The sequence below is a fragment of the Calliopsis andreniformis genome, chromosome 5, assembly GCF_051401765.1.
Source record: "Calliopsis andreniformis isolate RMS-2024a chromosome 5, iyCalAndr_principal, whole genome shotgun sequence".
In the NCBI taxonomy this organism is placed as follows: Eukaryota; Metazoa; Arthropoda; class Insecta; order Hymenoptera; family Andrenidae; genus Calliopsis; species Calliopsis andreniformis.
Window position 1 is genome coordinate 7,243,808 of NC_135066.1, and position 20,689 is coordinate 7,264,496.

The window sequence follows — 20,689 nt, forward strand, 5'->3', positions numbered from 1 at the left end:
AAATAATAAATAAAAAAGTTTCTACGAACTTCTCTGATAGATTTCTAGTACTGAATCCACTCTTGAAGTATGACTTCATCTCAATTGTTTACCATAACTCGAAGAACTGAAAGGTATGACATCGAGGTTTTCAAAATATTCATATAAGTTTCCATGTTGATAATGAAGAATTTTCCAGCCTTCAAATAGATTGGCTTCTGAGATTTTACTAGAACGAGAATGATATCCCTTGCCGAATGTCTCGGTAAGGTATACCAGCTGCAACTATAAGCCGAGTATCCAATGCCTTCTATTTGACTCTTGAAGTAATCACCTATGTAACTATACGCAAACAATTGTACCAATAGGGTGTTCATCACTATTAACGTTTTTATTACTATTACGAAATTGTTGGCGCTCAGAGAAAGGATAAACTGAAATCCTAAAACAGCAGCAAATCATCGATCACTTCTAAAGAGGAATGCTAAAATAAGAATATACAAAATTTTTACCTGATGTGCAAATAAGAACGCAGCTCGTAAACAGTTGTACAACCAAGACAAAGCTAATTATGTCATTTAACTTCTCGAACAAACTTATGAGGTAACAATGCCTCTTAACCAACACAATAAAATGCTTCGTCGTGTTCCCCTTATTAACAAATTTAATAAACTCTTGCTTCAATACCTCTACTTGACCACATAAGTGGAAAATGATACCAAAGAACAAGGAATCGCTACCTACTCACCACACCAATAAAAACAAGACCTCCTTTATATTCTTTGATGTACAAACTAGTAGCGATATACCTATATTAAACAAACTTCACCAGAAAAATTGACTGAAATTTAATTTTATTACCAAGGTTACCGGTACTGGTGACTAACAGCATGAAATACTCCGTAAGGAAGATCACTGGATACAAATTTTTAGGCATATTCAACATTCCCAGAATTTGTTCAGAGGGTACAGGATAATATATCGTCTCTTTTATAGATGCATTGATGTTTTGTACCTCCTCTGTAGCTAACATTGAAACTGTCGAGAAAAGCGTTGCAGCACTATACGAGAAAAATATTACAGAAAAGGAAGCCACTCTGCCCATGTAAGCATGTCGCCGCATGATTACTCGCTTTTCGTCGTCAGTTTCGTTGTAATCCTTCACAGCCGAAACAAAGTTAGTGACAAGATCGGCGTAATGTATACGAAACGCTGCCACTTTTGTCACTGCTAGAATTCCACAAGGCACTATAATCAACGCGTCTAAATTCTTTTCGGCGTTGGTGTAGTCCATATATACCTCAGCGCTCACTAGAATTAGCATTAACATCTGCAAGAATGTAGAATGATAATTCGATCCAGGTCCAGTTTAAGATAATGTTAACCTTTGACTGGTATTGACTACAAGCATAAGAAAGAAACGTAATATATAAATGCAAAATTACGCACCAAAACAGAAAGAGCAAAGATGGAGCGCAAAGCTGAAGCAACGTTGTATTCTTGAAGAGGCCAGGTGCCTACAGGCCAGGAAAGTAGTCTTAACAGACTCATAGCGTAAACGAAATCTTTGTTCTTTAGTGTCTTCATTTTTGTAAGATGTTCCACACGGTTGACAGATGCCGACTCTCCAGCAGTGAGCCTCTATTCGTTTCATTATGCCTTTAGTGCAACACTGTACTGTATTTTTCTGTTTATCTTTTATTCAGTCGTAATCGCCTAACCATTGTAGTGCACCCTACAGTTTTTACGTCAGCTGTGCGATATCGAAAGAGTTCCAGGAACGTGAAATGAAGTTGTGAGCAATAGTACCTACAGGTTCTATAGTTATTTTCCTATGAGACTGCACTTGGAATGTAAGATGAGGGACTAGATGTTGTGTCCATCCAACGTACAATTTCATTGTAAATGGATAACCTGAGAATATAGTTTAATGGTATTTCCTTACAGTGGATATACTTCGTCAACGCAAGGATACTTCTTTGAAATCTAAAATGCGTAAAGTGCACTTGAGTGCTTTTCAAACTGTGAACTCAACGCGGAAGTCTTTTTTATTATACTCGGTGTTCTTGAATGACAACTCGAGCTATTTTGTATTATCGACGATTGTAGTATTCTTCGTGTGTCCATACATTGTGCTAAGTTATGGGTATCGTGCAAACAATAACTGAAGTTTTGTCACATGATTACAGAATTTGTAATAACAATAACAATAAGTGGTTTACTGTTTGCTATCTAATTGTATGTATATCTTTTTATTAAACTTCTTCTTGTTCTTACGTATTTTCTTCTAAGCATTCACTTTTATTAAAGTATGTATAAATTTCGTATATTTGGAATACGTAAATAATGTCTCAAGTGCTTATCATTAAACGTAGTACAGAGAGGTACGATAACGAAGTTTTCACAATACTCATGTAAGTTTCCATATTGACGAGGAAGAATTTCCCAGCCTTCAGCTGAACCTGACTCTGAGCCCTCATTATAATGAAAACAATGTTCCTGGCTAAAAATCTTGGTAAGTTGTACCAGGAGCAGCAATAAGCCGAGTATCCAATGCCCTCCATTTGATTTGTCAAGTAATCGCCTATGTAACTATATGCGAACAATTGTATCAAAAGAGTGACCACGACTAGTAAAGTCTTTATTATCATGACAGCATTGCGATCAGCTATAGAAAGGAGACATTGAAATCCTGGAACAATGATAAGTCGCTTACAATGTTTAAACAATACCTTAACCCTTATGTCAGTACCTAGTTACCCTTTTGCATATTTTTATTTAAAATCTGTTATCTTGTCGATAAAAGATTTTTCAATATGACAACGTTGTTATTATGCAGACCTGGACGAAATTAATTTCAAATAGTAATTTAAAAATAATTATTTCAAATAACTTCAATTATTAATAAATAACATAGTTCAATTGATTTTATTTTCTTCATTTGGGCAATTAAATAATAAATTCAATAATTGGTTATTTGAGGAAGTAACATTCACTTTGTAATTGAAAATTTTGTTTTTCAAATTATATGCAGAATAAATATTGAATAATAGTAATAGTATCATTATTAATATTAATTATAATAGTAATAGTGCATTAATAGTGTTATTGTCGCTAATATTTATTACATTAATATTATTAATGTAATATTTATTAAAATATTATTGAAATCGGCGTATGGAACGACGTTGTTAATTTTAGATATTGACATAAGGGTTAATAAGCAAATTCAGAATTTGTACCTGTTGTGCAAATTAAAATGCAACTTGTAAACAATTGTGCAACCAAAATAGAACTGATCATGTTGTTCAGCTTCTCGGATAGATCCAAAAGATGACAGTGTCTGCGAGTCAGCGCATCGAAACGTTCCGCTGTGTTCTCTTTATCATTAACAGATTTAACAAACTCGTACTTTAATACCTCTGCTTGACCGCACAAGTGAAAAATGACACCAAAGAACAAGGCATCGCTACCTACTCACCATACGAATGCAAAACAAGATAGCCTTTATTTTTTACTATGGATATAAAAATTAACAGTACACACTACAAATAACTTCACAAGAGGAACCATTACCAAGGTTACCAGTACTGATGACTATCATTATGAAATACTCCGTAACGAAGATTATCGGGTACAAATTTCCCGGCACGTTCAACATCTCCAGCGTGTATCCAGAGGGCATAGGGTAAGTTGGTGCCTCATTTACCGATGCATTCCCCGTTATCTGTTCCTTGTCCAAGAGCAATTTTGAAACTGTTATTATCATTGAACCACAATAAGAGAAACATATCACAGCGAGAAATGCCATCCTGCTCATGTAAGCATGCTTTCGCATGATCGTTCGCTTCTCTGTGTCTCTCATATCCTCGTAGTCGTTCACGGCAGAAATGAAGTTGTAGATAAGATCAGTTGAATATATGCGATAAGTCATTATCTTCACTATCGCCAAGATACTACAAACACCTAACAACAATACGTCTAAGAACTTCTCAGGATCAGTAGGATCCAGGTATATTTCAATGTTCAGGATGATTATCGTTAGCAACTGAAAGATTGTACAATTACATCAGGGAGTGAAGAATTCGTTTAACAGAAATGAAAAAGGGATGTTCGTCGAAGAGACGTACCATGATCAAAACTGTGACGATGGAACGCAGAGCCGCAGCAACGTTATACTCCTGAAGGGGCCACGTGCCTACAGGCCACGAAACGAACTTCAACGGAGTCATTGCATAAGCAAGGTCTTTGTTCACGAATGCCTTCATTTTCGTAAGTCGCTGAGACGAGTCGAGGGATGTTAATTCCTCACCAGTCGACGCATATTTGTTTCATTCTGTGCATTGGTACAATAGTGAGTCGTATTTTTCGGTTCATATTTTATTCAACCGTAATCGCTTAACTGCTACTGGTCGTGCACCCTCCATCGCTTTTACGTCAGCTGCGCATCATCAAGAAAATTCCGAGGAAAAGAGGTTGAACATCCAGTTCGCGTTTTATCGTTTTTCTCCAACATGTACGAGACTCCGTTTGCAAAACGATAAGGAAAACTGAATGATATTTCTGAAGAGTATCTAATTTTCAAAGGAATACTGTGTTATGGTATTTCCCTGGTGTAGATACACTTTGTCAACGAAAGGGTCGGGATCTAAAATTCAACTGAGTGCTTTCAGAACTATCAACTGAACTCATAAGTTTTTTCTTTATTCATTCGACGTTGTAGAGAAACAGTTTGTATGGTGGACGAGCAATAGAAACTATACACATACGTACCTATGATTCTGGTGGAGGGAAATGTGTATTATTTTATCCTGTATCCTAGCCTTTGGAAAACGTCTTACCATCAGTATGGTATGTACAATACAAGCTAATTATTTGGAATTATTTGCTGATTCTTTAAAACTGACATAATCAGTTTTTTTCTTCTCCTATATTTTCTATGTAGCCATTTTAAATATTTAAAAACTGAAAATAGTTAAGTCTGCAAATATATATACATATATGTATACATATCTTTACCCTCAGCAATCACCACTACCCAGTGATAGAGCACAGACAAAGTACCTCTCATTACAAAAAAAGAATCAATGGATAAAGGTTCAGAAGACATCACCTGACTCACTGGCTGTAAGGATATTCATTTCAGGTTCGATTTTAAGGGAAAGGGATTATGTACAATCCAGTCATTCATAGTTCAGCTCAAGAAACATATTGAACATACGAAATCTATGTATTTATATGGATTAATATTTATAATAATTCTATATGTCTTGAAATATTATGATATGAATGAAATGACACGCGCGAGGGGCTTTCTGAAATTATCAAATTAAAGAAATATCTGATAAACGTTTTCAATGTAGTACCTTTCATGAATTGTCAAATTGTATCAGTATTACAGGTATTCACAGTACAGTATTCAGGTATCATTACACATCCATCATTACTTGAAGTACGGACAGGTAGGACGCAGATGCTTTTAGTATCTCCTTGAAAGTGTCCAAGTTCATTGACACAAATTTCCCTGCTGATACGCGATACGGCGAATTCCCACGATGTATTATCAAAAGGAGATCTCTTGCTACGTTTCCTCGAAAACGATACCAAGATGAATCGTAGGCGGCGTACGCGATCTCCTCAGTTCGTGATTCAAGAGCCTGACCAGCGTAGGTGTAAACATACAGCTGCACGAGCAATGTTAGAATGATGACTCCGCTTTTTAGCGCGTTAACCTTGTCGTTTTTATGCAGAAAGACTATCACCATGAAACCTAATTTGGAAACAATAGGAAAGGTGTGGTGACAAAATTTAACATCGTCCAATTTTCAATTTTTAGCGTAGGATTGCAGTTATAAAACATGTAATAATGAATAAGAAGACGATCATAAACCACGTACATATACAAAAACAGTGTTTTTGTTAAATTGTTGAAATATTGGGTGTACTTGTATAAAAATGACGAATAGAGGTAAAAAGGGTACAGGGTCAACTACTATCGACACGATAACACAAATGCGCGGTTAATGATTTTCTACTGTGCACTTCGATGCATTTTTAAAATGTCACGTAATTACTGCCCAATTAGAATACATTACCAAATGAAATTTTTTATCTACGTTCGTCACGAAGCATGGCTTACCTTGTACGCAAAGTAGTAATGCACTCATTAGTAATTGTACCAGCATAACTATGTTGAAACTCTGTTCAAGGTCATTCGCTAACAATACAAGATGACAATGTCTCTTTACAAGAAAACCAATTTTCTTGCGATGAGCGATCTTCTCGATCTCCAGCTCAGCCAGATTCATTTTAAGAACTTCGAACTGGCCGCAAAGATGCATCGTCAAACTAAAGAAGAACCCATCATTTCCACAGTGGGCGACTGCATTGACCATAATATGCGCTGCTTGCAACGCAAGGATACCGATATGCTGCATCAAAGGCAGAGTCCCGAAAACGCAGTAAGTTGCCAAAAAGTAATCCACGTGAAAGCTTTTGTTGAAGTTTGTTACGTTTGTTGAATTTTTGAGTATCTAAATAAATATAGGGTAAATTAGCAAACGATTGAGGTTTCTTCGATAAAGAGTTACAGTGAAAAATTTGTATTCTACTGAATAGTTGACCTGGAACGGTAGCAGAGCATGCAGGGGTAAAGCCTTGACAATGAAGGAGATTCCAGAGGCATATCCCAGGTACAGCATCATCAAGGAAACTATTCTTCCTCTTTGCCAGTACTCTATCATAATACGTCGATGACGAGAATCTCTGACCGTCGACCAGTCTTTCACGATCGAGTTTATCAGACTGTATGTGTGTTTCCAGTTTATGCGCAGGATAATGAGCTTCGACAGGCTAATGATAGACGACAGATCCATGATGAAGGCGTCCATCGTGTCATCGATGCTGAGACAGTGCCGATAGATTTCGAGAGACAGACTGCAGACAGTACTGATCTAATTACGCAAAGAATGTCTGGGAGATTTTGTCGATAATGTGCATTTTTGAGAATGATACAATTTGCCAAAAAAGTATTCTGCGTTGACAGTATATGCTAGCGGTATACGGATCTTATTTTTATGATAGATTGAAAATAATAACATAGAATACTTTTTAGTTGACAATATTGGTATGATATAAATAGACTGGCAGTTTATGAAGATTCATATTTTTATGAACATAACTGAAGAAATGGAACATAAGTAGATATCTCTTTTATCCTCTAAGTATTAAGTTTTTGGTTTATTTTCTAGTGTCATGTTAAGTGTCTGGGTACTGGAACCTTTCTCTTATCTAAGCTCCAAAGTCAAAGTGTATAAAATCACATAAAAAACAGGTGGATTTAATACAATGTGGCTCTGGGATCTAGATGTGTAAAATACACAGAACGAGACATTGGGATCAAATATTTTTGAACTTGTACTGTTCTTCAACTCGTCGATTCAATTTAGAATCCTAATATTATAGTATGTATTTTACTTTAAATATTCTGTATATTTTTTCACACTATATAGTCTGTATTTTTTCACACTCTTGAGTATCTCACAAAAACATAAACAACCTCCGTCTAAATAGTAATGAATACATTATTAAATATTTAATTTTATAACCATCAAGTTGAGCTTACTTGCGTCATTATAGCAAAAATCCATCGACCGATGGACAACCTGACGAAACCATCACTGTTCAAGGGCCAGGTGCCCACTAATCGCAGCACTCTCTCCTGCACCATGTAACCATGAGCGATCTCCACGCTCATTTCTGAGGATCAGACTTACGTATCGTAACGTTTCACCCTCAGAGACAGCCCCGAACGTTTCACCGTTTTGTTTCGCAATACGATTTATCGCGGAGCGAACAAAGAAGTCAAACAACGCTCACGCCCACTCACGTGCACAGACAACTCGTCTCGCGTGCCTTTGATCTTTTATTCAGCGCAGAGCGGAACGGGACAGCCCATCGAGATGCGGTGAAAATATTTTTATACCCACAAGAATATCAAACTTTCCCCGAGGAAGTCATACAAGCGGAACGAAAAGAATATTGGAAGCAATGTTGTCGCAATTGCAACCGTTGCCAGTTGCTACTTGAAACGTGTCGTTAAGTCGCAACATTGTTAAGTATTAACGAAACAGCGAGCAAAATCATAGAGCTGGCTCGCGACTTACCGAGGGGTTATGGGAGCCCCTCGAATTGATAGATCTGTAAAATCTTCCACCACCTGGCAGCACGGAATTCCATGGTTCTCTGCTAAGCAGCAAAGTTCATGGAGCAGAGCGTGAATCAAAGTAACAAGTCCGATTTCGTAACGGTGTTTCTTGCCGAGGCGCCCGCGTTGGAAGCGTGTGCGCTGCTAAACGCGATATTTTTTCCGTGTTCCTGTTACCAGATGAGCACGAATCCTTGATCACCTGCCCGAGCGATCTCGAAGTTACCTAAACGCGGTCGAATGCCAGGGAGCATTGGTCATCGTACGCTGAAATCCTGCCAACTATCCATACTTTGGAACCGGTTGAACGATCCTCCGTTCCGCCCCGCATAGCTCAACCGCGACCTTGGCGTTCGGAATTGAACGGGATGCCTCGTCGTAGCCTCTTGTTGACGCGCGTTCCCCAATTCTTCTCGGGGTCAACGACTGCCAGCTAAGGAGAGCCACTGAAAGTGGCCACCAGATCCTACGCACAGCCAATGAATCCGGTTTCCACCCAACGCCAGCCGCTGGACCGAAAGAATGGGACATTTTTTCGGTAACGGCTCCTGACGCGCTCGTGTTAGGGAGGTGGAGCGCCTTTTGCTCCTCGCGAAGCTTTGGATGGCTTGTTTATGCGAATTTGTGTTCTCTGGTGAGGAAGGAGAGTGGGAACGCACCTTCTCGAAAATATTTGGCACTGTAAGGAGGATCCTCGGGCGTTGAGTAGTTGCAAGCGGTGCACGCTGCTATCGGCACCCATGCTCACAGTTGCTTGTGCCTACCTGCTCAGGTAAGTACCGTTCGACGAGCTACCTTCGTCGGCAGTCACGCCACAACCTTCGCCGCGTCAGGTGTGCACGGCTCTCCGAGACCAACGGGACTCTCCTCGGCTGTTCCTCGCGAGTTCTTCGACCGCCGGTCACCATCCTTGATAGTTCTTCCCGCTGTCGTTGATCCAGAGGTAAGCCTGCGAAATTTTAAGCAATTTCGCCTTTGGGGATCTAGGGTTTATCGGGAATTCTGTTGCATCGTGGCACTGAGATAAATCGACGTGGCTAATGGACGTGGTTCTGGGCGAAGGAAAGTCTTCATTAGATCGGCACGAAGGTTTCTCAGTTGCTTCTTTATGTCTGGTATTAGGGATTCATCGATTCGTTTCATGTGCGTCTGAATGGGTGTCTACGCTGATCAAAGCTTTCTGGTATCGTTTACAGACGTATGCGAGGTTTACAGTGCGCATCGAATCTTGGTGTGTCAGGCTTCAATGATCATACCCACGCTGAAGACACTATCAAACACGCTCTAGTTGATTGCGACTACCGTTGGCCAGGCCCCGCGAATTTTCATAAACCGTTCCATAACCTGATGATTACTGGTTTTTCTTGGACAATTACTCGAGAATGTACAACATTATTGAACCTAGGCGCAACGGGATCAATTTATCCGCAGTTTTGTGTTTAGTGTTGGCTATATTCATTTTATGTTAGCTATTTGTAGAAGTTAATCGTTGTTTTTCAAGTTCGACAAAAAATTACTTTCCATTAGTCATTTTATGTTTCATTATCTCTTTACTGATAACTTACTACTAGCAACTTCTGCGAATAGTTAAATAATTGACGGAATTGAGAATTGAAATTTATGAGATTAAATGAACATTCAACACTTTGCCAACTGCTTGAGGCGGATCTACCTGTTACATGACACGTCACTGAATGATTACGAGGATGAATCTTCGCGCCACGTTGCATTATGTGTTTATAGTTGCATATGTGTATATGTACAAGTGTGAACGTGACAATGAACCTTATGATTTTGTGTCACTTAAAGCTAAAAGTAACGTGGACCGATAATAAGCGATAATTGGCATTTAAAAAATAAACAAAAATAGAGGAAAATAATTGATGCATTAAACTGTGAGATGTTATCACTTGAATCGAAATAATGCCTTCAGTTTTATCGTGTGCATACAGAACTAAAAACAGTTTTAGAAATTACTCAGTAAACATTTTACGTCGAAAGATTAATGTCCTTGTGAATTTCAATGCTGTTATGGAAAATGTTCCATAATTGTCGAGCCAAGCTACTTTACTAACGGCAACGCAAATTACTTAGATAACGTGCTCTAAAACGAAGATAATTGTAATTATTTGACGCGAATTACAACAGCCATTTTTCGAAGCAGAGAATTGTTTTCATTCGATACGTCCTGAACTTAACTAAATTTGGATGAAACACAATGATTTAACATTCGAATTAAATTATACAAACGGAAAATTACACTCAATTCGAATACAAAGTTACACTATGCGTGTCTAACAAGCTACTTTAATTATGTAGTAAAATGCCAGTTGCATGGAGGTCCGGGATTTATAACTGCCCTAATAAGTTCCCATTCTGTCTATTCTGTTTCTTCCTCGAACGTAGTAATCTCGGTAGGGTCGCGTCATCTATGCTGAGAACGATACGCGTTGTTGAACAAAACCATTAATAATACGTGAATTATACCGTTACCTTGTTTCAAATTCGCTGACCGCGTATATTCGAAGATTAAAGATAGAGAAAGAATGGATAATAAAACAAAAACGCGTAACGCATTATATGCTAAATTAGAAACTCGTATCTGACCAACTTTGGAAACTGTCGACGTCCCGAGAGTTCTGTGTACGCTTTCCCTCTCATCCACGCGAATGTTGCATCCACACTTTCCGTCTCTCACATGAAATTGATAAATAAACGCGACCCGCATGAAACAAGGTCGCCAGTTTCCGAGCGCAACCAGTGTCAGGGACGATTTCGCCGCGTTACACTTTCGACTGGTGTTCCTGATCCTCGAGTTCCCTTTCCCGAAGTTACGACTCTTCAGCATGATGGATTTGGGTTGACACTGGAATCTTGCTTGGTTTCATTTTCGACCGCGAAGGATCTCGTTGATCAGGACGTAGCAGCCGATTCGGCGACCACGTAGCCCATCAATTGACGCAAGTTTGGCGCGTTGGAGGAGCGATGGGTAACAGGCTGTACCGTTAGCTCGAATCGTTCCTCCAACTGAAGAATGTCAATTTCTTGCGGTTTACGGTACTCAAATTGCGCGTTAGAATACACTCCGCTCCGATTGTTCTTTCCTCCTTTCCATTCACGACGCCTCTCGCGCGTGCCAGACTTTCGGTTAGTTGCACACGACAATAGTAAATCGGTTTCAAGATGAACAGTTTTACACTGTTAGCTTCCAGTCGGGAGTATTGAAACTTAGTGATATGGATGCACAGTCAGTGGTAAACGAGGTATTTGACAACAGGTGTCAGACGTTTTGAAAGATGATTCTACACGATAAAATATAACTAAAATCAAGAATGACAAAATTACGTTTGACGCTTCGATTCAGAGTTACGAATTGTTGCAGAAACGTCTAACATTCGTGTAAAATGTGTCTGATTTGGGACTTATACTACTGCCCACGTGCACCACTCAGGCCAGACACGGCGAAGTCAGTAGAATAAGTCGCAAGTCAGACATACTTCTCGTGCATTTTAGATGTTTTCTCAACAATGAATAACTCGAAAGTGAAGTTTCAAATGAAATTTCGTCTATCTTAATTTTTGTCTTAGTTTATTATATCATGTCGAATCACTCTTATTTCCTTTTATGGTACATTTATGCATATACTTAAACTTGTGATTCAAGGGACACATTCTATAAAGAAACTAAGAGGAAATGTTATAGGAAAATTTATCCTGTGTCAATACTTATGTTCGCTATATGCTCTAAGTGACTGTCTTTTGTTGCGCGGAAAGGAGCAACGGTATCCAGGTGACCACGAGCCGAAACGTTTCCGGTGTGTCGCTCACGACCTCGAAGGCGTGCCTTCCTAAAATAACTCGACCAGAGTTAAGGTCCGGTTGAAAGTCAGACTCTCCTTTATCGTTTCTGCTTTAACGCTAGGGTCAGATGCTGCAGATATCGCGAACTATTGTTCACAGATCAATTCATTGTTAACGAATGTATGTATCGTTCTACTAGAAACAAAAGCAGAAAGATGCAGTTGCCGAGGACATGTGTCTTGCTGGTCCTATTCAGCCTGGCCAATTGTAAAGTAGAAGAAGACGAAGATACATCAACGGTCTTCCTAGAAGCAGCGAAGTCGTTTTTTACGAATAAAGACAGTATTAATGGACTTCAGGGCTTGGCCAGCGCGTTTGTACAGTCGAACATGGGAAGACAGGTAAAACATTCGTTTCAAATGTGGGAACCTAATACATAGTTAGTAAGTTCTTTCCAAATAAATCGTATAAAAGCTTTAATTAAATCTGTATTTAATTTTGAGTCATTTAAAGATACAGTAAGGAACAAAACTGAAGCAATCTCAAAAACTTTCAAGAAAAGTACTTTTCAGTATAAAATTAAGCGTAACACTATAAAAATTAACGTTGATAATTCATTGATTATTGTTTCAGAAAATGTAAACTATTTTTTAAAATTTAAAATAACTGACTCCCTTGTCTAAAAAAATTAAAATTCATAGAATCAGTTCTGCACTACGATTTTTTCTATTATTGTATTGCTCCATCCTCATATACTTATGATACGAAGACTACGATCTTCCTTTTATAATGCTTAAGTTCTCATTAACTGTAAATAACTGTGAAACAGGGGTCCGAAATGTTCGATGGAAAGTCGAATCTAGATGGCGTCGGAGAGATCGTGTCGAGTATTGGATCCTTGCTCGGGAGCAACCAGAACGGCCAGGGTGTCGATTTCTCAATGATAGGATCGGTCCTGGATGGCGTGATGAATTCGAATAACAAGCACACAAAAAGAAGCACTGAAACAAACCGGAAGCAGCAGGCAGGTATAAATTTGGAGAGTATAGTGAGCATGGGAAGCATGCTTTTCGGGCAAGGTGGAAATTCCGACTTCTTGATGGGTCTCGTGCCGATGGTGCTACAGCAACTTGGAGGTGGCAGTAACGAAGTCGACGGTGAGCCCAGGAAATTGTACGATCATTCGGATCATTCCTGGTACATGCCACCTATCTTGGAAAATATACATGTAATGTGGGACCACTTCAGCAATTCGGAATTAGGGCAAACTTTGTGGAACAATAGCGGGCTGGCACAGTTTGTCAGTCAAATGTCGGATTCAAGCGGAAATATCCAATATGAGCGACTTTTGGACAGCTTCGAGAATCCCATGCTGCGACGCAGATGGATCAGAGCATTAACGAATTATGTCGGAGAGTGGATCTCCCACCTATCTGATCCACAGATTCAACAACGTTACTTGAATACAGCGCAGTTCGTCGGGAACAGCTTCTTGAAATCACAGGGCTTCCCAAAATCAGCTATGTTTGATGCGATGAGACCAGTGGACAGTCTTTCTAGGTAAGATTATTAAAAAAGCGCTGATTTTTCTCTAAGTATGAATATCTCATTTATATCGCATGACTATTATATTTATTTTAATCTTCATTTTCCTTTAGTTCCTTTAGTGCAATATTCAATTAATAAGTTTTTGCCATTTTCGCGGAATAGACTAATATATTGCTGTGTCTTTTTGAAAGATTTAAAAATTGATATATTTCATGTTTTGATCACTTAACGATTGAAAATTTGTATATTTAATGACTTGAAAATCTGAATACTCAGGAATTTGAATAGTTAAAAATGATTTGAAAGAGGGCTTTTCATAGAAATATTCGGGATATTTCAACGGATATTCAGCTTAATGAGTTCTATACAATGGTAAAGACACTCATTAATGTGTAAACATTCTATATGGTGTGCTCTTCTCAAACTTGTTTACGATATTTCTCCACATTTTACAGAGTGGTAGATGCAGTAACGAGGAGGCATTTAGGCATGCACTTCGACAGCTCGCAGTACATCAGACCTGCAATGGCTTATATTCAAGAATTAATTAGCTTAGCTTCAGAAAAAGGTTTCATAATGTCTAGAATAAACGCCAGAGAAATCAGCAACAGGCTCAGTGATGTAATCAATAACGATATCGTCGATCCCCTGTTAAAGGTATGCGATTGAAAATAAATAGCTACATTCAGATCATCGTTGTTAAACTGTGAATTATTTTACAGTCTTATCGAGCATATAAATGGGCGATAAAAAGGCCCCAGTGCGCCAGTCAGATTTTGTGCACCATAAATGAAAATAACGAACACGACACGAATCAATCGCCTCTGCGCAGCGGATTGCTTAAGCTGACGAGCTACCCTGCTGCTTGGTCTGTTAGCAACAAGCTGGGGACAAGTTTCTGGACTCTTTATGGAGCCATTACGGAACACGACAGATGCATCGTACGTAAAACGCTATGCATATATCAGCGACAACATGAACACTTATGTGACGCTTTTACATCATCCTTTTACGTGATTAGCTATTAATTTTATTTTTCATTTCCAGCAAAAATACCCAGCCGACTGTACAGAGTTTCACGAAGAAGAAATCCGGGTTACTACAGAGAGCATTCACAATGAACTTTAATCTCGAGTGTGCCCAGTGAAAGACATTCGTGGTTTGGAAAATCAATTTTAGAGTACGTGTCCATCCGACAGTTGTTTGCGATAGTTGCTCTCGAGAATGCTCTCAAATTATATCTATTTAAAATATTTCATGATAGTAGCTCGCTGCGATCATTTTTAACACTGTGTATATTGGTAAAATCGATTTTTGGGAGCAACGTGTAACGATTGCACTCTCAGATGGACACGTACTTTTAAGTAAGAATTTGTCGTGATAAGAAGTGTTTGGTTTGTTTTATTAAAATGTCTGATCCACGGCAGAAATCGAGGAAGGAGAAGGAAGCTATGTTGAAAATCCTTCACCCTCTTGTGTACATATAAAAAAGAACCGTGGACACAGTCGTAAAGCTAGGTTCATTTATTTTTCAGTCTTTTATTTGTCACGAATCTCAGACGTACCTATTTCTTCTGTAATTTTACGATATTCAACGTCTTTCAGAGTACGTGTTGTAAAAATGTGCGATCGGTATGGTTAGGTGTACACGCATTAACAACATCCACATTCTTTTAGTTACTCTTTATATTTATTTTTTTTTTTCTAATGAAATCTATAAAAACTCTACTTTGCGAGAAGCGTGTGTAAGAAGGCACGTTTCGTTTCTTAAGTGTTTAAGTTCTTAAGTTTTTAAAGCTCGTTAGAGGAAGGACGGAAGTTGGACGACTAGATCCGTTCGATTACGACAACGTCAACGTCTGTAAAACAATTCTTGTAAATATTAGGTAAAAGCCAAATAAAACGTATGCCGGATGTACAACAAATACATCGTTCGTTTTGTCTTGTAACGGACGGCGTAAGTGTCACAATACTTTCTCCACATTTTACTTCCTTTTAATGTTTTTGCATGCCCATTCTAGACCCTCCTAGAAATTTCAAATTTCATATCAGACCTGAGTTATTAATCCAGCGTAATTTCGAGAAATTATTTCATTACCTTCACGCCTTTTCCTTCAGTAGCAATACATGATTGTATCTGCCAGTCGCGATCTTTGATGTTGTGCAAACCGAGACCTTCTGCGATTTCAGCTGCAGTTACAGCTTGTCCAAGATCCTGTTTGTTTGCGTATACCAGTAATGGAACTCCTCGTAATTTCTCCTCTAACAAGAGTTCTGATAATTCTTGGCCTGTTTCTTCCAGTCTCTTTATATCCGCGCTGTCCACAACGTATATCTTTATTGGAGGAAAACAAAGATGTTAACGTTTCTTATACGATAAAAAGATGTCACCCATTTGCTACAACAATAACATAACTCAAAATTTTCCATTTTTTATTTACTAAAGTGAAAAAATGGTTCTTGCATTGATTAACAAATTTGCAGTCAGGTGACAAGAGCTCATATATCACTTCTTTTTTCAAAATCCAAGTATGTACTCTTCTTCGATGAGTTATGTCATCATTGCAAAAATTGAGTGAATATGTGCTTAATTAAAATAACTCACAAGAACGTCTGTGTTTTCGAAATAATTCCGCCAGTAAGGCCGTATCTTTCGAGCACCACCTATGTCCCAAACGTTCAGTTTGAAACCCTCGCTTTGAACGCTTTTTATATTAAATCCTTGAGTCGGTGTCACCTGGAATAAATATCGAAACAATTTAAAAAAACGCAAATCACAATAGATTGTCATACCGCGCTCTAGTATACCTGGGTAATGTCTTCACTGGCTAAGGATTTTAAAATTGTAGTCTTTCCGGCGTTGTCAAGTCCCAGAAGAAGCAAGCGTAGTTCTTTGTCTGGATTCGAGCGCAATTTTCTCAAAATTGATAATAGTCCCTGTCAATGAATAGAAAAAATTGGCACTACTTAAAAACTTTACTTAAGATTATATAAAATAAATTTGAATCGCGCGCCTTTGATACATTGTCAAGCAGACGAAATTATGATCGCGTTAGTGCATTTTGAAATTATATTCTGGTACACTATTGAAGATAGAAAAATCTGTTGTTAAATTATTATTAATAATTAATTCTAGTTTTAGTGAAGAAACAATTGACTTATTATTGACAATCTTTTATTTAATGAAACACGTTGAATGACGTTAATACTTCGAAGGTCGAAGTTTTCGGGTTTGAGAGGTTATGTTGTACATTGTTACGTGCTTCGAAAAAAATGCGAACAAATAAAGGAGGTGCATAATAAAAGAAAAGTGCAGGTTTAAAACGAGCTATTTTTAATTTTTTACCATGGCTTATTCGTTATTTACGGCAAAATAACAAAAACGTAGCGACAGCTAAACACGACACGTCAATAGCTTCGTTATCCTTCGACGAGTTTGTTGTGTTGTCTTTTTCGTATCTAAGGAAACTGGTGGCACCTGCATCTTTGACCAATAATCTTTCATGATATTTACATATACGTGTGATTTCTATTTCGTTCAACTTGAAATATTCGATTTTTCTTTGAATGATACAATAAGAAATCAGAAGTTTTTGGTACCTCTTTTTTGGTTTGAAATCTGTACTCAGACTTTCTTTCTATTTAGATAAAGTACTTAATAAAATATTTTGATGGTGTTTGCATAAAAATGATATATATTTCACTGGTAGAAATATGAAGCTTTATTACGCTGGTTTCAATGCTACTACATTATTCTCTGATAGCGGAGACCCTGTTTATGCTGTAGAATCTTTCACTGAAGTTCCATTTCCTGGAATTACTGATCTTCATATAGGTTGGAGTTACTTTCTTCTTTGGAAGGGAAAGGAATTATATATTTGTAGAAAGAATGAAGAAAGTAGCGTACATGTAGATTCTCTTATGCAATTAATAGAGATACCAGAAATGCCACTAGACAGGTACAAGTTCTAAAATTTGTTGAAAATATATATTTGACAATAAGCTATGGTACTTTTTATAGTTGTAAACAAGCTGCAACTGGTAAAGACAATATAATAGTCTTATCAAAAGACAATGAAATCTGGCGATATAAGATCTATGAGAATTCTTGGAAGAAAGCATTCAACTTCATTCCTAGTAATGACAATTCAGAAAATGAATATCCTATTAAAATACTACAAGAAGGTTGTGCTGTAGTTCTTACAAATTTAGGTATACATGTTTAACATCTTAGATCTAAAGACTTATAAGGCTTGAGGATATATCTAAATTATGGTTCAGGTCGTGTCTTTAATATTCCTACATTGGTTCAGATGTCAAAGAGAACAAAATTCATAGACATTGCTTGTGGCTTTGATCATACAATTTTATTAGCGGAAAATGGCGACATTTATTCGATGGGAATGGGGACGTATGTAATAATGTAAATAAATATCACTTTGAATCGATCTAATTAAAATAAAAGGTAGGATTTTATACAAAACAGGCGAGGTCAGCTAGGACACAATGATTTAGAAGATTGCGACACTCCGAAACTTGTTGAAGCACTAGCTGGTATTAAAGTTGTTCAAATTTCGGCTGGAGGTTGGCATAGCGCGGTAGTAACGGATCAGGTTAATTGATATTCTCAGTGTAACAACAGATCGAGCCAATAAACATTTTTTTAGCGAAAATTTTTAAACTGCAGGGTGATGTATATACGTGGGGATGGAATACAAATGGAGAGTTGGGGCTAGTTGACAAAGACAGCAAAGTAATGGCTCTGCCCAGTTTGGTAGATTTTACGGATGATCGAAACGAAAACGTAGAAATATTTGTGAAGAAAGTAGAATGTGGAAATACTTTCACGATCTGCATGACAGGTATGAGTTACCAGATACATGTATACAAAATGTAGAAAAGGAGTACACTCGAGAGGTTTGTCTTCCCAACAGATGACGGGACACTTTGGGGTTGCGGATCTAACAAGTATGGCCAATTAGGACAACCCCGAGAGGCTCTCCTGTCCTCTCCTAAATTCATCAAACTCCAACTTTCCATAAACTCCAGGAGCATTACAAATTTTAAATGTTGTGCATGGGGCACAACACTTATGACAACCTGAGATTGTAATTTTTTATGAATACTTAGTTACTTAATGAGAAGAAATAAAAATATTTTTCCAAATGTTTGCATGTTTAATCAATCGATATCACGTTTCTTCTGTTTGCGGTTCAAGCATTTCTAATGCCTCGTTTGCTTCTATCAGAGGCATAATAAATTGGCGTTTATGTACTAGCATCTCCTCGTCGTTCAGGGAAGGCGGAGGAGTCACAGGTACAGTCCCTTTATCTGCAACATCAAATTTGTATGTTTATCTATAAAATTTCTAAAGTTACAAAAACCATTCGTATAAATAAATCGGTAAGTTGAAGACCAGTACGAGTTCAAAATTTTCAATTAATTTTTAAATTTCATTTTCAAATAATTTCAAATGGTACGTAAAATTCACAGAAATACACATTGACAAATACCTGAAAATGTGGTTTTTGGACTTGTACTGTTCTTCAAGTCACAGATTCAACGTTCAGAGACATTACAATACCTGCCGCCTTCGGTTTCTTCGGTTTTCTTCCACTGTTCAGATTGTTTCGGAGCACTATGGTGAAAGGGGCTGTCTTGGGAGACGCTAACTTCACTGGCCGTGGCATTCGAAGAGCAAAATGTATATCATATGTTTTAATTTCTAATGATTCAACGAAAATCGCATAAATGAGGTAGTATCGTAATTCGTTGGCATACCTATTTAGTCAGAATTATTAGCAAAGTTTTAAAAAACTAAAATTTAGATGTAATTCTTAACCAGTATGGTGTCAGTACCTATTATAACATAATATGATAGAATCACTGCGATTCCATTATCAAAAATGATCAATAATAGTACTCAGAAAATTCACAGATTTTCAATTTCCTATTATCTATAAACAATTCTCCGATATTTTACACAGCAAATGTTAAAAGTTAAGTAGTATCTATATATGCTGTGAGCCCATCATACCAGTTAAGGTTCATAATAGTATCTAGAACTTACATGTTGTAAGTAGCTTCAATGATGAGGTCCAACATGATAAATGGGTCTCTACTGCTTGAGAATTCTACATTTGTTATTGGTATAGTCGAGGCTGTATTTTCGATACTTGCTGGTAAAGCTGTGCTTTTGTTTAAGCCACTCAACGTCTGTTTCTTCTGTTCACTGATTGGTAGAATGAAGAAGATTATTTATTAAGATAAAGTTTTTAGCTAAAGATTGAGCAAGCTAAACACACTATTTTTTCGTTGATTCTTTAGATTTAGGTCTAGTTGGTTCCTCTTCCTCTTCAGACAGTTCTTCCTCTTCTTCATCCGAGGCTTCCGAACCGCTATCATGTACAATTTCGTCCCAATACGGGAGTCGATTCTCTTCAGATACCTTGGTAACACTCATACAAAAAATCTCTTCCATCTCTTCGAAGAACTTTTCTCGAGAATGCTTTCTGTCTGCCAAATAATGTGTGTAAAACAAAATGAAATATAAATTTACGTACATATTTAAAGTTATTACCTCGAATCAGTGTCATTTCACCTATCAACCAGCTAATTAACACAGTCAAATAAAATTCATCGAGGTCCTTTTGATATCGCAGAACATGAAGTGCAATCGTGTCCAGAAACCAATAGGACGCCATGTTTGTCTTGTAATCGGTGATTTCAAGAACATTTCCTAGTGACCTATATAGGAAGATAGAGAAATTCTACAAGCTTTCGTTCACTCGTTTAGATCGAAGAATTCTAACTCGATAAGATCTTGCGGCTTTTCGCTTTCGATAATGAACGATGTGCCGATGAGGCTTTTGAATTTTCGCGGAAGAGTTGACAAAAACTGCCGACTTTCGCTGCAAACTTTTTGCTGGTTGATTGGTTCCCCTTCGTTGAGCTAGAATTTCGTAAGCAATTAGAATTCTGCGAATGTGTAGTATTCCTCGCACTTTATCAAGACAAAGTTAACGAATGCAAAGCGGTGAGAGCGACGTATTCGTAAAGGTTAAAGGCTTCGCGTTTGTATGGAGAACTTGTTTGGAATTTTCTGTCGGTTTAGGGGGGATGAACGCATCACCCCTTTGCATTCGGTTCTTTCGAT

The 20,689-nt window shown here is 37.7% G+C and overlaps 6 protein-coding genes across 6 annotated transcripts; 2 read left to right on the forward strand and 4 right to left on the reverse strand.

Moving 5' to 3' along the window:
• Positions 1 to 80: 80 nt before the first annotated feature.
• On the reverse strand, positions 81 to 4,247 carry LOC143179598 (uncharacterized). Its single transcript, XM_076378913.1, has 14 exons — positions 4,110 to 4,247; positions 3,556 to 4,027; positions 3,222 to 3,452; positions 2,339 to 2,671; positions 2,257 to 2,266; positions 2,202 to 2,207; positions 2,003 to 2,143; positions 1,925 to 1,956; positions 1,789 to 1,893; positions 1,728 to 1,732; positions 1,429 to 1,620; positions 841 to 1,309; positions 492 to 719; positions 81 to 421 (listed from the first exon to the last, which is right to left on the reverse strand). Exons 1-14 carry the CDS (start codon positions 4,245 to 4,247, stop codon positions 81 to 83), a joined length of 2,703 nt encoding a protein of 900 aa, XP_076235028.1.
• Positions 4,248 to 5,363: 1,116 nt separating this feature from the next.
• On the reverse strand, positions 5,364 to 6,869 carry Or63 (odorant receptor 63). Its single transcript, XM_076379092.1, has 3 exons — positions 6,586 to 6,869; positions 6,119 to 6,486; positions 5,364 to 5,749 (listed from the first exon to the last, which is right to left on the reverse strand). The coding sequence occupies exons 1-3, from the start codon at positions 6,867 to 6,869 to the stop codon at positions 5,409 to 5,411; spliced, it is 993 nt and encodes a 330-aa protein (XP_076235207.1). The 3' UTR covers positions 5,364 to 5,408.
• Positions 6,870 to 9,008: 2,139 nt separating this feature from the next.
• Positions 9,009 to 15,460, forward strand: LOC143179979 (uncharacterized). Its single transcript, XM_076379462.1, has 6 exons — positions 9,009 to 9,128; positions 12,185 to 12,386; positions 12,815 to 13,545; positions 13,989 to 14,190; positions 14,256 to 14,474; positions 14,581 to 15,460. The coding sequence occupies exons 2-6, from the start codon at positions 12,201 to 12,203 to the stop codon at positions 14,659 to 14,661; spliced, it is 1,419 nt and encodes a 472-aa protein (XP_076235577.1). The 5' UTR covers positions 9,009 to 9,128; positions 12,185 to 12,200; the 3' UTR covers positions 14,662 to 15,460.
• On the reverse strand, positions 15,437 to 16,959 carry LOC143179981 (ADP-ribosylation factor-like protein 3). Its single transcript, XM_076379464.1, has 5 exons — positions 16,880 to 16,959; positions 16,342 to 16,470; positions 16,139 to 16,270; positions 15,632 to 15,868; positions 15,437 to 15,560 (listed from the first exon to the last, which is right to left on the reverse strand). Exons 1-5 carry the CDS (start codon positions 16,880 to 16,882, stop codon positions 15,519 to 15,521), a joined length of 543 nt encoding a protein of 180 aa, XP_076235579.1. The 5' UTR covers positions 16,883 to 16,959; the 3' UTR covers positions 15,437 to 15,518.
• LOC143179980 (RCC1 domain-containing protein 1) lies at positions 16,449 to 18,693 on the forward strand. Its single transcript, XM_076379463.1, has 6 exons — positions 16,449 to 17,492; positions 17,555 to 17,745; positions 17,815 to 17,944; positions 18,020 to 18,146; positions 18,221 to 18,395; positions 18,468 to 18,693. The coding sequence occupies exons 1-6, from the start codon at positions 17,248 to 17,250 to the stop codon at positions 18,635 to 18,637; spliced, it is 1,038 nt and encodes a 345-aa protein (XP_076235578.1). The 5' UTR covers positions 16,449 to 17,247; the 3' UTR covers positions 18,638 to 18,693.
• LOC143179982 (uncharacterized) lies at positions 18,592 to 20,237 on the reverse strand. The gene is made up of 5 exons (XM_076379465.1): positions 20,114 to 20,237; positions 19,896 to 20,049; positions 19,604 to 19,726; positions 19,118 to 19,314; positions 18,592 to 18,864 (listed from the first exon to the last, which is right to left on the reverse strand). Exons 1-5 carry the CDS (start codon positions 20,235 to 20,237, stop codon positions 18,725 to 18,727), a joined length of 738 nt encoding a protein of 245 aa, XP_076235580.1. The 3' UTR covers positions 18,592 to 18,724.
• Positions 20,238 to 20,689: the final 452 nt, after the last annotated feature.

Bases quoted from the DNA above. Each gene is read 5' to 3' on its own strand.
- LOC143179598 (XM_076378913.1), bottom strand. From the start codon at position 4,247: ATGAAGGCATTCGTGAACAAAGACCTTGCTTATGCAATGACTCCGTTG. The intron at 2,672-3,221 runs GTACAAATTCTG...TCATTGTTCCAG, and splicing joins CATTTTAATTTGCACAACAG to GATTTCAATGTCTCCTTTCT. The intron at 1,894-1,924 runs GTAAGGAAATAC...CTATATTCTCAG, and splicing joins GTTGACGAAGTATATCCACT to GTTATCCATTTACAATGAAA.
- Or63 (XM_076379092.1), bottom strand. From the start codon at position 6,869: ATGGACGCCTTCATCATGGATCTGTCGTCTATCATTAGCCTGTCGAAG. The intron at 6,487-6,585 runs ATACAAATTTTT...AACAAACGTAAC, and splicing joins CAGGTCAACTATTCAGTAGA to AAACTTCAACAAAAGCTTTC. The intron at 5,750-6,118 runs GTAAGCCATGCT...TTTCCAAATTAG, and splicing joins ATTACTACTTTGCGTACAAG to GTTTCATGGTGATAGTCTTT.
- LOC143179979 (XM_076379462.1), top strand. From the start codon at position 12,201: ATGCAGTTGCCGAGGACATGTGTCTTGCTGGTCCTATTCAGCCTGGCC. The intron at 12,387-12,814 runs GTAAAACATTCG...ACTGTGAAACAG, and splicing joins AGTCGAACATGGGAAGACAG to GGGTCCGAAATGTTCGATGG. The intron at 13,546-13,988 runs GTAAGATTATTA...CACATTTTACAG, and splicing joins CCAGTGGACAGTCTTTCTAG to AGTGGTAGATGCAGTAACGA.
- LOC143179981 (XM_076379464.1), bottom strand. The intron at 15,869-16,138 runs GTGAGTTATTTT...CCTCCAATAAAG, and splicing joins TCGAAAACACAGACGTTCTT to ATATACGTTGTGGACAGCGC. The intron at 15,561-15,631 runs GTAATGAAATAA...TGAAATTTCTAG, and splicing joins CTGAAGGAAAAGGCGTGAAG to GAGGGTCTAGAATGGGCATG.
- LOC143179980 (XM_076379463.1), top strand. From the start codon at position 17,248: ATGAAGCTTTATTACGCTGGTTTCAATGCTACTACATTATTCTCTGAT. The intron at 17,945-18,019 runs GTATGTAATAAT...TATACAAAACAG, and splicing joins TATTCGATGGGAATGGGGAC to GCGAGGTCAGCTAGGACACA. The intron at 18,147-18,220 runs GTTAATTGATAT...TTTAAACTGCAG, and splicing joins GCGCGGTAGTAACGGATCAG to GGTGATGTATATACGTGGGG.
- LOC143179982 (XM_076379465.1), bottom strand. From the start codon at position 20,237: ATGGCGTCCTATTGGTTTCTGGACACGATTGCACTTCATGTTCTGCGA. The intron at 20,050-20,113 runs GTAATAACTTTA...ATTATTTGGCAG, and splicing joins TGAAATGACACTGATTCGAG to ACAGAAAGCATTCTCGAGAA. The intron at 18,865-19,117 runs GTATTGTAATGT...TTGATGTTGCAG, and splicing joins GAAGAAACCGAAGGCGGCAG to ATAAAGGGACTGTACCTGTG.